The following is a 14909-nucleotide window of genomic DNA, read 5'->3' as shown; positions in this document are numbered from 1 at the left end:
CCCTTCCGAGATGTCTGCATATTTAATGTTTTCTTCTAAACACTGTGTTCTTTTCTTCCTTGTGAAATACTTTGGCCTGGTTGCCAAAGATGCTGAGCACTTACTGATGAATTTGCATCAGGAGGGATGGAAGTTCTGTTTTTGTCTGCCAGCTTCTAGTGTTATACCCTTTCTCTGTTAGATTATTTTGCAAGATTTCCTGACTACTTTTTTCTTCAGGTGACAGAGGTGATGTAGGTCCACCTGGTCTTCCTGTTCTTGGGCTTCCAGAACAGGCACTGCAATTCAAAGGAGACAAAGGAGATCCTGGATTAGCTGGACTTGGAGGATTCCCTGGACCTAGAGGTATTTCACAACACTGTAGTTAGTTGCCAGTATCAGTTCAGTAGCTGCTTATTCTCAGTGGAGTATGGTCTGTCCTTTTGACAGCACCTGCAGTATTACTATTTTCTGTTCTGCCATTCACATTCTAGCAAGATTTGCATACGGTAATTCTGAATTTTGAGAAGACAATTTTCCTTTGACGCTCTGTTCTGCAGAGCTAATGCCATCCCTTCCTCCTCTTTAAGGGGAGCTTTGGGTAACAGGTCAATTGGCCCAAATGAGCTGAATGTCTGTATTATGAAATGAAATTACACTCTATTGTATAACCCAGGTGATAAAGGAATCCCAGGAAGCCGTGGACAGCCAGGTCTCCCTGGTCCAGTTGGGTCAGCAAGCAAAGAGAGAGGTCTTCATGGTGACCCAGGCTTCCCTGGTCCACCTGGACAGCCTGGACTGCCAGGACAGAAGGGTACACATGGTATCATAGGATTTCCAGGAATGCCAGGAGAGAGGGTAAATACCTTCTTAAGTATCTTCATCTTCTCTAAGTGCTCTTAGGAAAATCGTGTGTTCTAATTGCTACTTCTGTAGCAAAGCAGCAGAAGCTGGCAAGATTTTTCCTTACAAAACTTCCAGATTGTTTTTGTTTGGCTCATACTGTTGAATGACACTTTGGATAGTATTTCTTCCTACATCTTTGCAGTCTGTTATCCCACATGACCCAAACTTGGAACAGCAAGAATAAAAAGCAAAGGCTAATTTTGGGGGTTTTTTTTCAGGGTTCAGATGGTATCACAGGAACACTTGGATTCCCAGGACCTATTGGCCTCCCTGGTCCAAAGGGTAAGAAATCTTTCATAGCGTACATGGTCTTTCAGTACACACAGTCCTAATATTCATGACTAAAATGAATAAGTAGTGTGCTAGAAGTGTCCGTTGCTCTCCAGTGACTGGCTCCGAAGTGCATGTCCCCTTATAAGGGGCTTCATTCAGATGAGACCAGTCCCAAGCCAAATGCCTAAATACTTTATGGTCCTTTGAAAGTTTGGCCACAGCACTGTGTGAAGCATGTTGGACAGTACGAGAAGCACCCTTCTCTCTCATCTCCTTGTGTTAGAACTATAAAGGGCAGGATGTTGTGGAATTACCCATAAATGTTTGTCTTATCATGCACTTGCATGAGTGAATTTGCATCCATTGCTGTTTATAAGCATTTTCAAACTCAGGTATATCACTTACTATTGTCTTTGTTTGCTCCATGGATTTGAAGTATAGGCAAGGTTTATTTTTATAAACAAGGCTATTGAGCAGCCCTGAAAACTACTCCCCACAGTCAATTAGGGAATGGCCTCCCCACCTTGTCTTTCTTTTCCAGGTGACCAGGGAGAGTCTGTTGGCATTCCTGGCATTGCTGGAGCAAAAGGAGAGCGAGGGGACCCGGGATTCCCAGGTAAAGTAGCCCTTGATTGCTCACTTCAGGAATGCAAAATTCTAGAGATTAAACAGGATAGCATTGCCCAATTTGGCTATTTTTGTAATCTATAAATTTAGATACTTTAGTCCTCTCCTGGAAGTGAGATTCGAGGAGTCTGGAATCCAGGTGGGGCACAAATCTGGATGATAATGAATATGTCCAAGAACAGCCCAATTCTAATGCTGGGTCCCACTTCACTTCTTGAGGAGGAACTTGTGAACTTGCACTGGTATTTGGCATCCAGGGAGTCCAGCCCAGGGCCCAGACATGGCTAAGCAGACACAAGTGCTGCAGCCTCAACATAACCGTGTTTCTCATTCTCTTCACACCTTCCTCCAGTTTGACTTGTGCTCTAGCATGCTGTCTGTTTTTGTCCTTTCAGGAGAGAGGGGGAGAGAAGGACCTAAGGGTGAACCAGGCTACCCAGGAAACACTGGGGTGAATGGACTCAAAGGTGGCCCAGGAGATCTTGGCCAAGAAGGACCAGCAGGTACTGGACTAGGCATCTAAGTCCCGCAGTTCATAGTGTGACTGTGGAGCAACCTCACCGTGTTGTTTCCTTAGCCCTGGTTGGCCTTTCTCAGGTGAGGCTTAAACAAGAAGGTTGACAAGAAGATGACACTAGTGTAAGGTGTCACCTTGTCCTGTTGTGACCAATCCCGTGGGTCAACCATGTGGTGAATCTTGCACAATGGAAACCTAAAGGAATTCCTTTAACAAATAGGGAAGACCTCAGTTAGATACAAGCAATAGCAGCTTCTTTGTAGCTGCTTATGGGCAAGGCTGCTCTAAAATCTTCCATTGCAACACTTCTGTCCGTTCCCTCTCTAGAGCCAAACCTCCCAGAAGGATGGCTGCAAGTGTCTTTGGGTAGTGGTGTAACTAGCAGGTAGATTCTCAAATTGTTATCAAGATTAAAGATGGGAGAACAGTGAAAATCGTTATTGGAATATTTTATTTGAAAAACAATTTAATTAGTTATTCAGTATGTGGACTGTTCCAGTGTGTCACTTGGTGGATGATGAAGAATGTCATTGCTATGATTAAAAAAAAAAAAGCTATCAAATAAATAGCTTGATAAGTGCTATGCTAGTAGTAGTAGTGAGGAGAGATTTGGCTCTGGTTTTGCTTTATCTAAGTAGTAGTTTATTCACCCATCTTGTGAGTTAAGTGCAGGAACAGAAGCTGTAAGATGGAGCTGCGAGCTGTTCTATCCTGGATGTGTAGTACAGGAACATTTTTCTGCTTGTTTTTAGGAATCCCTGGAAATGCTGGGCTGAGAGGAATTCCTGGGCCACCAGGACCTCCAGGGCAGCCAGGAGCTGTTGGATTCCCTGGAGCTCGTGGAACAGCAGGACCTAAAGGTATATCTGGAGCCTGCACATGAAGGGAGAAATTGGGTCAGAAAACCAGTGTTTTGGCCAAGTATATCACAGCAGGCAGGCAGTGCTCTTATGTGTGGGCCAGCTGTGCGTGGGAAATCAGCTCATTTCTTGGCAATGTTAGTGCAGGCACCAGCTGCTAGAAATGAGCAGAGGGGTGGTTGGAAAGGGAGAGGCTCTCACTTGATTTGGATCACTGATGGGTGTTCACTAAGGGTAAAACCGGTGAGAGCAGTGGGAAGAGTTTCCATGAAGGGGGGCCTGCGTGAAGGAAGACTTTGCATCATGTGTTCCCCTGTGTGTGAGGTTTCTCATACACATTGTAGTCTCCATGAAACATCTCATGCATTTCCACCTAATTAGATTATTTGCTTATTTGCTCACTTATGTGTTCCCAATGTCTCTTCAGGGTTTCATGGATTTCCAGGTTTAAACGGTCTGAATGGCTTGCCGGGCACAAAAGGGTCTCCTGGAACACCAGGTAAAGGAAATGTGTAGTAGAAGCGTCATAGCTGGGGAAATGCATACACTGGTCCATCATAAGAGCTGTGTTCCCCACAAAATTCCCCTATTTCACCCAGTTCTTTAATTATAACTTGAAGAAAAACCTCGGGATACTGAATGTGCATGAACAAACTCTTCTTTAATGCCAGTAAGAATAGGATGCAGCCTGTGGAGTGAAGAGGCTTTTCTGGTGATGGTTGTCCTTGAATTCCTGGAGGACTATGTCGCTGCTGGAAAGTCAATGGAATGAAATCATAAAACTCTTCCATTTCTAATGGATGTTTGATTTTAGCAGGGCAGCATCAAATGCTTGCTTTGAGTTGGGCTTAGCAATGGCATGTTTCCTTACTGCTTTCCATAGCCCTCCATTATATGGAGCTCAAGAAAGGCACCAGTAAAATCAGAAGCTGATTTCTTTGATTAGATTCTGGATTCTGCTTTTGCAAAGCTTCTGCTGGATCTTTTCATATTTTTAACTGTATGAAATAGAATGTGGTTCTGTTTTGCAAACAGTGTTTTACTAAATGTAAAGAGGCAGAGAAAGACCTTTCCAAAGAGACTTGTTTAGTTACAGTCATCTTGTAAAGCAGCACTTAAAATTTGTGGCAGACATTTTATGCATGAAAGTGGACAGTCTTGATGTGTACAACTCAAATGATACCTGTGTTTTCTTTGTTTAAAACATTCTCTATTGGAGGGTAATGATTTACAGCATATAGATCCTCCACAATTTTCCTATCTGAGAGAGCTGCTTAGTATTTACTCTTACCAGAGTGACATGCTGAACATCTCCCTGCAGCTCTTCCTGGGAGCCTCTGCCCTGCACCGCTTGTGCCTCAGTGTGTCTTCTGCAGTAGTCTGTGGAAACTGATCTCTCCATGTTGGAGCATGAAGCCTACTAGATTATTTAAAGACCAGAAGCTTGAGTCTATGTTGCGTCCTCTTGAGAGACACAGCATACAGGCTGGCAGGCAAATCCTGTCACAGGAGTGCTATGTTCACATCCTTGTGCAAGAGCTTGTGGGAAGACCAGAACAGTCATATGCTTCTCTGTCAGCATCTTGCAGATTGTTTAAATTCACTCTGCACAACCAGAGTAGCACATAAGGCACCAAATCTCTTTCTGTTGCTCTACTGAAAACAGCAGAGAGAGTAGTAAATGGCTAATTTTTTATTACAACTCAGTTTGTGTAACAATTTGACTGCTATTAGGCAATTTGAATAGGCTCTCTTATCTTTGTTAACCATGTTTAATTAGGTCTGAGTGAAGCTGGACTGAAAGGCCCTGCAGGTCTCCCAGGTCCGAAGGGTGAAGAAGGTTCTCCAGGCTTGGGTAGAGGAGCTCTAGGATTCCCTGGACCAAAAGGCTCATCAGGAGACATGGGTAAATACTGATGTTTTGGAAGCCCAGCAGGATGTATTGCAGCTCAGGTTAATGCGTTGCATGGTCAGCAGAATTACCAAAGAGAACTCCTAAAGCCACAGAGGTGGTTAGTAGTTTGACAGGTAAACGTTAAATCTGTGATGTGGCTATATATTTGAGAAACACTTGGTTACATAGTTCTCACAGTGTCTATACCTCTCCTGAACAGCAGAATATAGTAATTTTTCCCCTCATGTAGTGAGATGTCTCTTTGTTCTCCTCAACATAAATGCTACGCAGCCACTACTGTCCATGTCTGTGAAGATCACTGAAGAGCTTTGGATACACTCTCTCACTTTTTCTTTCTTATTCTAGGTCCCCCTGGTCCTGTGGGACTGCCTGGCTTGCCAGGAACACCTGGAGCTTCTCTTCCTTCTGATATACGTGGGAGACCTGGGGATGCTGGCCATCCAGGAACTGATGGGAGTTCAGGTATGAAAAGAGGCCTCTTAAGGAGAGTGGACTAGCTAAGGGGATTTCTGTTTCTTTACGTGCTTCCTTTGAAGAGCTCTGAGGGGAAATGACTTGGATGAGTACTGTTGCTTTAATAACCTGGGGTTTAAATCAGGGATTGAGAATGATAAGATCTGTTTTCAATTCCTGCTGTTGAATCCTGATTTGGTTTAGCCTGTTATTAAAGCTCTCTAGTCCATATTCATTTCACCTATTGTGGTACTGAAGGCAGACCTTGGCACTAAGGTAGGTACTTCAGTCCAGTGTAGTATGTCTAAATTTGGACACCAGCTCCATTTTGGACTGTGGTTTCCACAGCTGTCATCATAGGCTCTGTGTAAAGTTTAGAAGTATCCTGTGTGAGCTGGGAGGCAGCAAAGCTTCCTTGCTACTTAGAGGTACATAAGAACCACTTGCCATAGGGTCAACAGCAAGTATAGTTTGAAAGATTTGTCATGATGGCGTTGGTACCCATTCTAATACCTCACAGCCTTATCGGAGAGGCTGAGACTCTAGGCCTTTCCCTGGCCAAGGATTTGAAGCCACTGCTCTCATTCTCCTAGGGAATGTCTGAGTCACCAGGCTAGCTACCAAATGGGGCAAGGGCTATGCTCAGGCCCAGAATTTGAAGCTAAATTACTGTGGTTAAAAGGATTTAAAAGTTTATGAAACCTAAGTGGATATAAGCAGGTGGGGTCTGGTTCTTTTCCTTCAGGAGGAGGACACCCCTGGAAATACAGACACCCAAACAATGACTGTCTTCTAGAAAGATGTGCTGGGGATAGCCCCAGCATTTACTTTGCCCGATGAGCAGACGGTGCTCATTACCCCTGTTGTCTCTAGGTCTTCCAGGTCCTCCAGGACCACGAGGGCCCCCTGGCCCAGCTTCTGACCAAGGTGACACGGGCAATCCAGGTTTCCTTGGTGTTCTTGGCTTGCGAGGCATTAAGGGTGACGTGGGACCCACTGGTCCAATTGGACTCCCTGGAGCATCTGGACTCAAAGGTAATCTTGCCTTGAAAGGGTCTGGGTGTGGTTTGGCAGCTGTCACCTTCACAGTATGAATGACTATCGTGTGGTTAGCGTGACTGCTTTGAAATGAATCCTCATTCAAGTGTAAGCACAGCTGAGTTTGTTGTCTAAGTCTTCCCTTTTGGCCCATGCAGATTTTACGTACTGACTCCAAAAGCAGCAAAGTGAGGCCAGCCCCATGTGCTCTTCAGTGTGTCCCTAATGATTTTTTTTCTCTTCTCTTTGTTTTTTTCTGAGTAGATGATGTCCACATGCAATGGTGCTGTGCTTGTCGACTACAGTTACCCACTTGCATATGCTGTCTAGGCAAAGACTGGAGATGCTGTTTCATCCCACCTATCACATATGCGCAGAGGCATAGCGTGGTGGATTTAGGTCTCTACAAGAGGCTCAGAGGATTGTAGGAGTTAAGAGATCTTGTTCTGGGCTAAGGCAGGGAGCAGGTTGTTCTCTCTTTGGTCTCTACCAAAGGAGACTAGAGAGCAGCTGCAAACAAGGACTCTAATAGCAAGGTTTCAAAGAAACCACACAGCTCAAAAGCCAGGAAACGATGGAGAACCATTGCCAGGTGAAGAACTGTATGCTGTCTTTGTAGGCTGGCTGATCCTCATCCCTCTGTGCTGTGCATAGAGATGGATTCCAAATAGAAAAGATGTGTGCTCCCCAAACACTTTCCCTGGGTTACCCAAGGAAGGGGAAGAATACTTTCAATAAACTGTAATAATGTAGCAGTGGAAATTCTTGTCTTGAGGCTCTGCAGCCATTCTGGACATCAAAATGGGCACAGAGTTCCTTAAGGGTCATGGTCCTCTCCATCTCAGAGCTGAAATGCTGTTGCCATTGCTGCCCTCAGTGTGTTTCTCAGTGCCCCAGCGGTGGGTCAGAATCAGGACCCTATGCTTAGCCCCTGAGGTCTCTAGCTGTGTATCTTTGCAGGTATAAGAGGTGAGCCTGGCCTTATGGGGATGCCCGGTAAAGACGGGCCTCCGGGGGATCCTGGTTACCCTGGCCTGAAAGGTGAAATGGGCCGTCGAGGTGAGTGCTGGAGGATTTGAAAAGCTGTACTTCATTGCACATCGTTTGGGCTGGGGAAAATTTCAGAGCTCCCTTAATGGGCTTATTTGGAGGACTCTTAGTTTCTTAGACACTGAAATAAATTAGAAAGAGTTTAACATACCACTTTTTACAAAGATACCTAGTGCTGATGTACTAAGGCAGTCTTACTTTAGCATACTTCTCCTTTGTGTCAGTATTATCATCAAAACTGCGAATTTTTTGTGGAGTACTTACACTGTCATTTGCACCACGTGCAGGTCTCCCTGGCCGACAAGGGGCTCCAGGTATCACCCCACAGCCAGAAGAAGTCACAGCCCCTGCAGGCTTACCTGGTCTGCCAGGAATTGATGGTGTCCCTGGCTTTGACGGAGATCCTGGATTCCAGGGCCCGGCTGGAAAACCAGGTAAAAAGTACACTCAGATCACTGAAATGCTGGCCTTCGGGAAGAACAACACTACTTTCTCAAATGCATTAGGAAGGTTTACAGGTTTTTCTAATAAAGGAAATAATTCCAGCAAAAAGCATACAAATATGTTTTGTTATTATTAGAATGTATTTGATAAATTCTGTTCATGCACTTTTATAGTGTTTTTTAATTAGGTTTCCAGAATTAGGTGCAGCAGCCTGTGATGTAGCTGATATGATACCAGCTTTGGTACTAGCAGGTGGAGTGGTCATGAAAATAATTCACCACTGAGAATTATTTGAATTGTTAATGAAATACTGTAACTGGAGAAGTGCTGGGAACTTCAGCCTGCACCACTGTGGTTCATATTGTTTGGCAGAGCAACTTTGGTGGGTCCTGCACCAGTAGGCTCTCCTAGGCCCAGCAAGTCCCCATGATTCCTTTCTCAGCACTGCCGTTTAGGTGGTTTTTAAATCTTGGTATTCTCTTTTATTCATGAAAACTGCTAGAGCAGGAAGATCACTTAGCACCAGTCCTTCCCCCTAGATGTTATCCTGAATCCCATCACAGTGAATAGAGCTGTGTTAGCTCCTGGCTTCCTGTTGTCAGTTCCTAAAGTGAATAAACACGCAGGGAGTAAAAGCTGAGAGCGCCTTTATTAATACTGGTCAGGCAATCAGGTAACAGATGCTGCGGAGCAGCAGAAAGAGAAAAGTTCATTGGGAAATTACCCCTATTTATACTATTTTTAATGCTTCATCTTTACAAAAGTTCTGCAAATGTACACCCATCTGTTTCCCAGTCACATGTTTCTTTATACTAATATCAACCTTCCACATTACTGATCACATGCTAGGTATCTAGCTCTGTGCCATTGCATAACGCCTTCTGTCTCTTTATGCTGTTTTGTTATATTTTAACTTGTAACATCCTGAACACTTATTTTATCGTTGGTTTATTCAATCCATGCCAGACCTTTCTGGTTTGGGGTCAGGACAGTCCTGAACGGATTCTAAAGGTCCATAGGCACCTCCTCTTACATCCCACTAAATTCTAAGCCTTTACGTATTGAGCACCCTTCACTGCCTTGAGACTTTTTAAAGATTTGTCAGTCAGATGCTCATCATCAAATATCAGAGGGAGGAGGGGAAAGGTGAATTTAGTTCAAGTCAATGGCTCTAATTTTACATAATATTTAGGCTGAACATCAAGGCCAATTTTCTGGTTTGAAAAAAGGGTGAAATCAAGCAAAAGAAGTGACTCCAAGTCTTAAGCAAAATTTCAGCAAGGGAGCTCAACTTTCTTCAGCTTACAACAGCTGGAGCATTATACCAGAGGATTCTTGTTTTCACAGTGGCAGGAATCTTGTGAGACAGAGATGAGAAGAGTTCACAGACTTCCACAGCCATCAAATTGAAACCTGAGTCTTAGGTCCGATGTGGCTTCAGACTAAAATCAGTAGCTTATCCCAGATCTCACTGCTGCATTTTCAGCCTTGTCTAATGTTCAGCTGCACCTCTTGATCCTTTAACAGACAATTGGATCATGTGGAATCCCTGTATGGAGTTAGTTGGTTGTAACCACAGCTGCTGAAGAGTGAGCTCTCAGCATGCCTGCTGACAACATGTTTCTCTTCCAGAATATGATTGCAGGAGTGAAGGCATTAATATGAGGAAATAATGATAGTAATAATTGTATTTAATTTCAGGTACAAAAGGTCTGCCAGGAAGATCTGGTTTGAAAGGACGTGATGGTTTATCTGGATCACCTGGCATAGTTGGGGATCCAGGACCTTCGGGTGCCCCAGGACCACAGGGATTCGAAGGTAATTTTATGATTTGGGGAGCACAGATCAGAAAGAAGCAATCAGTAGACTTCTGTTTGCCTACAGGTTCTGCAGAGACCCTCCCCAACACCCAATTACCTTAGGAAGACCGGGGGATGTACACGATCTTGTGTCTTGTATCTGCAATAAAGTAAATTTAATCTTCAGTGAGGAAGATTATGTCACATGTCATTGTTGTCTATCACTGCTGGTGTTTCCCTAGGTACAATTCTGAACATCTTTTGGTTTTAATGTTTTGTGGATGTGGGAGTCATCTTGAAGATCTAAAAGAGCAAAATGGTATTCACAGTGAACACAGCTGTGAGGGGTGGATAGGAGAGGAAAGGCACAGTGAGGGAGAGAAGGTTTGGATTCTGCCACAGATTTGTTGTACAACTTTTGGCCTTTCTGTGTCAAAGGAATATCGTCATGAAGAGCACTATAGCAAAAAGGAATTTATTAGGTTTTGGTTGGTGCTTTGAGATCCTCAGAATTATTGTACTGTGAGATATGTGCTAACACATTGGCACCAGAGTTGTTGGGCAAAGAAAGAAAATTAAATGAGGTAGGAAATGGGTGGGTGCTACTGTGAAATGACTGCTTTTGGAACTGGTAAGTCTAGTTATTCATATAACAACCATTAAAACTTGGGCTCCTCATTGTACAAGACTGACATAAACACAATGTCAGCAATGCCAAAATCAGATATAAAGCCAGCTGATGTCCGCACTGCGTATTAGTGACTCCTTTTCTGTCTTCTAGGTGTTGCTGGAAAGCCGGGCTCACTTGGTTTGCCAGGAATGCCTGGTCGGAGCGTGGGCGTTGGATACACTTTAGTGAAGCACAGTCAGTCAGACCAAATCCCACCTTGTCCCATAGGAATGAATAAGCTCTGGGATGGCTACAGCTTATTGTACGTGGAGGGGCAGGAAAAGTCACACAACCAGGATCTTGGTGAGTTGACAGAATTCTCTCAGGTGTAAACAATGTAGGCCAAAATCCCGTTTCAAATGAGCAATCTTCATCGGTACCGCAGGCAGTTGTAGTAGAGGTGGTGGAAGTCTGCTTAGCCAGAGTCTGTACTGGGAGCAGTGTCACTTGTGGCATCCTCCGCCACTCATGTCTGGTGTGTATGAGTTGGAGCATTTGGCAGATGCTTGATATGACCGCTTCTCCAATTTTTCCAGGTTTTGCTGGTTCGTGTTTGCCTCGCTTCAGCACCATGCCTTTTATTTACTGCAACATCAATGAAGTGTGCTACTACGCCAGCCGCAATGACAAGTCCTACTGGCTCTCCACCACTGCTCCTATCCCCATGATGCCAGTGGACAGTGTTCAGATCCCGCAGTACATCAGTCGTTGCTCAGTATGTGAAGCACCTTCCCAGGCTGTGGCTGTGCACAGCCAGGACATCACCATCCCACAGTGTCCCCTTGGTTGGCGCAGCCTATGGATAGGATACTCCTTCCTTATGGTAAGGATGCTATTGCTAATGCAAAGGCAGCTTTAAACATTTCTAGATCTCCTCTTTGATTAGGCGACTGAGACTGTATTCTATGAGTTGCTTACAGGAAACTAGAGCCCTGTAGCTTCTTGCCCTAGTGCATTTCTTCTTTATCAGCTGGCCTGCTGTAGGCTTTCCGAGTTTGTTCCCGTTTAGCTGCCCTTCTCACCTGGACTGCTCAAGTTCAGTAGTAACATTGATGCAGTAGTTCTGTATTGCCCCAGATATTCTTTGTTCTTCAAACCTTTAAATGTGGAAATGCTATTAAGCTACAGCATTGTCTTAATCTCCTCTCTCAGTGGAAAAAGTAGAACATTTTCCATTGCGCTCTCCTAGAAGCTCATTGTTAAAAGATTGTTAGAAAAATATGAAGTCAGCATTATTGTTTCCCAGTTTTCCCAGCTTGCAAGTGAAAAGCTGGTTTTCCGTTATACCAGGCCTGTATATTCAGCCTAAGTACATTGCTTCGCTGCTTCACCTCTAGCCCTGGCTCAAAAGACAGATACACATAGCCAAGGTATAATTTTGATTGCCTGTTTTACTCCCTTTAACAACGGAACTGGAGGACTCCCCTGTTTACCTCCCGTTCTGTTCCTTTGAACTCATTTAAACTGACATCTTTATTTCAGCATACTGCGGCTGGTGCAGAAGGTGGAGGTCAGTCCCTTGTCTCACCTGGTTCTTGCCTGGAGGATTTCCGTGCTACTCCATTCATCGAATGCAACGGAGCTCGGGGAACATGCCATTACTTTGCAAACAAATACAGCTTCTGGCTGACGACCGTTGAACAGTCGCAGCAGTTTGTCAGTGCTCCTCCCTCAGAAACTCTGAAAGCAGGACAGCTTCGAACAAGGGTCAGCCGTTGCCAAGTGTGCATGAAGAACTTGTAGTAACAAAAATGCAATAACATTAACAGTCTTTGTTACCTAAGACTAGACATCACTGATGTGAAGAAGGATAAATTCATAAACCTGTTTTGTGTGTGGTTGATGGGTGAATCAAGACGGCCAGAATTCTACAAAAAGCGAGTGTCAAGTCCAGGAGTTTGACTGCACACAGAGGAGGGAAAGACCAGTGCTCTGAAACCTCTTTTTTATGGAACATGGTGCTATGCTTTTATTTCAATGGGTTTTTTTCCCCTCATTTATGGCTACCTCAGAAAGTCTCTGCGAGTTCCTTGTTCAGACCGAAGAGGAAGCGATGTCTCACGTTACACCACTCCTCTATCCGAGGCACATGCCAGTCATCAACAAGAGAGACTTTTCAAAAGTGATGCTTTATTAGTGTCTTTGCAAACAGTATTTGGTCTAGTGTAAGGGAATGAAGACTCATTCTCCTATGAAATACAGAGCTAGCTAAAACTTATCAGTGTCTTGTAGGTGACTTAGAAACACTAAGCATTAATGGTTGATAACTGACTTCCTTAGGAAGACTCAAAGATTAATTTGTTTTGCTTTGCTTATTAAACAGATGGGACGTTCTTTCCTCCAGTGACAGGTAATCAATTCTAATCCAGACTCTCATCCACAGTTGACTTTAAAGAGCTACCCCAGTGAAAAATGCAATTTTTTAATGTGAAGATGAATCCAAAATTCCTCTAGCATTTTTCCTAGCTTTCTATTGAAATATATTCCAGGCAAAATGTCTACTTTAAGGTCTGTGCTTATCTTCTTGCAGTCAAACGATGTGCAGCCACCAGAAACATTACATTACTATGAACATAAATTTCCTTTCTGAGGTAGCCTTGGCACACTTGTTTTGTAATTATTCAAGCTGTGTGTATTTGAAAAGTAGAGGCTTTCCTAGATAGCATGCTAGCTTATGCAAACACAGAATTAAGTAGTTATGGGATGTACATTTTTTACTTCTACAGGCACGATGTGTTGTATGCTTCTTCCTCTGGGCTTTATTTCTGTTAGTTTAAAAAATTGTATTTCTAGGGTATGCACTGCTAACTAGTCACACTTTCCTTCAGGGCATAATTAAAGAGAAGTGCCACTAATTTTATTAGCCTTGTATATTTTGAGGGAAAGCCATGAAAAAGGTATGCTAATATATATCTAATGAATTCATTTAGTTGGGCTAAAATTGTTATTATCGACCTCTCTGGAGTGAAGCATACGAAATCCTTATATATTGACATTCCAGGACATTTGAAAGAAGTGCCTTGCAAATACACCATCACCTTGGCTTAAAGACAAAACTGCTCAGAAAATTATTATTAATGCAAGACTGAGACATTATTTTAAAGTATTACTTCTTTACTAGGTTCTAGGGCTCTAGGTCTATCCAGCAAAGTACTTAAGAACATGCTTACTTTTAAGTGGCTAATATTGTTACCTTTAATGATTATTTACATGCATAATCTAATTAACTTCCCAGACTGGGGTCAGAGAGCTCTGCGTGCTCTAGAGTTGAACCACACTGGAGACGAGCAGGGAATTTGTGAAGAACAATTTTAGTCTTTCATTTAACTTATTCCTAATTGTGAAAGATCAGCAACGGCTTTGGATGTATTTTGCAAATATCTTTAAGGCATTTTAACACTCCTGAGTGGCAATCCTTTTATGCAGAATATCCCATCTACTTCTTAGCTGTCCTAGCACGGACAGATCATACTGTATTTACATCTTGGGTTATGCAAATGCAACTTTAAAACACTGTGTGCACACAGTGAAGCTCACTACTTTTTGAAAATTTGTGCAAATAACTGGCAAACTACGATGAATTTTTCAGCCATTGGGCTCCCATGGTGCTATTAAAAGGGGTGCCAATCAGGTACTGTATCTACGGGGACTTGGTTTTATTTCTGAACATGGACACATGCAAATGCAATTAATTTTTTTTTCCAGGATCAGAGCCTTACGCATTTTAAGCACCGCTCTCTTTAGGGAACTGCTTCTGTTGCAACCACCTGGCTCCACTGCTATCCATGTCCAAACTTCCATCAAGTTCAGCAAGCCCAGCCTTTTCCCACGCAAGCCGTTCTCCGTCAGGTGCGCGGGGTGGGAATTCCAATCACCGGCCGTTCTTCCGTCAGCCCCGTTTGCACAAATCTGTTTACCCCACCAAGAATACTTCTTCAAGAGGTCTGCAGGGCCCAGGCCTCCTCTCTGAGGAGTGTTTACGTAACAGCTGAGACCTATGTGGGGAATAACTATACTGTACTCCACTGAGGGATTTTTTTTATTATTATTTTTATTTTTTAACATAGGTGCTTCCTTTTTTTTGTTTTTTTTAGCAGTTACTGCTTAAGACTGAGCATTTCCGAGCAAGGGCTTCATTTTTGTCTGTGGGGAGGAGAGGGCTACAATTGCTGTTACATGAACAGTAAGTTCATGTATTCATTAAGAAGTAAGGCTTTGTTTTAAAAAACCCATGCAGCTAATCCATGGAGAGGGGAAGAAAATGATAGTTTTTTCTAAGTGTATCGTTTCCAAAGTGCGGTTAATAAACATTGAAGGCAAACAAGATGAAATAACGATCTGGTTAACTATTTTCTTGGAAATCACACTGTCCCTGATC

The 14909-nt window shown here is 43.4% G+C and overlaps 1 protein-coding gene across 1 annotated transcript in view; it reads left to right on the top strand.

The window, feature by feature from the left end:
* Window positions 1-14884, top strand: part of COL4A6 (collagen type IV alpha 6 chain) — a 139179-nt gene extending 124295 nt beyond the window's left edge. Inside the window, 16 exon segments of the mRNA XM_050901939.1 lie at window positions 220-345; window positions 656-837; window positions 1104-1167; window positions 1700-1774; window positions 2181-2288; window positions 3055-3162; window positions 3590-3661; window positions 4943-5068; window positions 5423-5539; window positions 6404-6565; window positions 7529-7627; window positions 7906-8052; window positions 9764-9880; window positions 10643-10834; window positions 11068-11354; window positions 12014-14884. Of these exon segments, the coding sequence (XP_050757896.1) occupies window positions 220-345; window positions 656-837; window positions 1104-1167; window positions 1700-1774; window positions 2181-2288; window positions 3055-3162; window positions 3590-3661; window positions 4943-5068; window positions 5423-5539; window positions 6404-6565; window positions 7529-7627; window positions 7906-8052; window positions 9764-9880; window positions 10643-10834; window positions 11068-11354; window positions 12014-12274 (2243 nt within the window). The 3' untranslated portion in view covers window positions 12275-14884.
* The last annotated feature ends 25 nt before the right edge of the window (window positions 14885-14909 follow it).

This window comes from Gymnogyps californianus, chromosome 9 (assembly GCF_018139145.2).
Source record: "Gymnogyps californianus isolate 813 chromosome 9, ASM1813914v2, whole genome shotgun sequence".
Classification (NCBI taxonomy): Eukaryota; Metazoa; Chordata; class Aves; order Accipitriformes; family Cathartidae; genus Gymnogyps; species Gymnogyps californianus.
The sequence above is the reverse complement of the archived record's forward strand: the minus strand, read 5'-3'. Positions and strand labels throughout refer to the sequence as shown.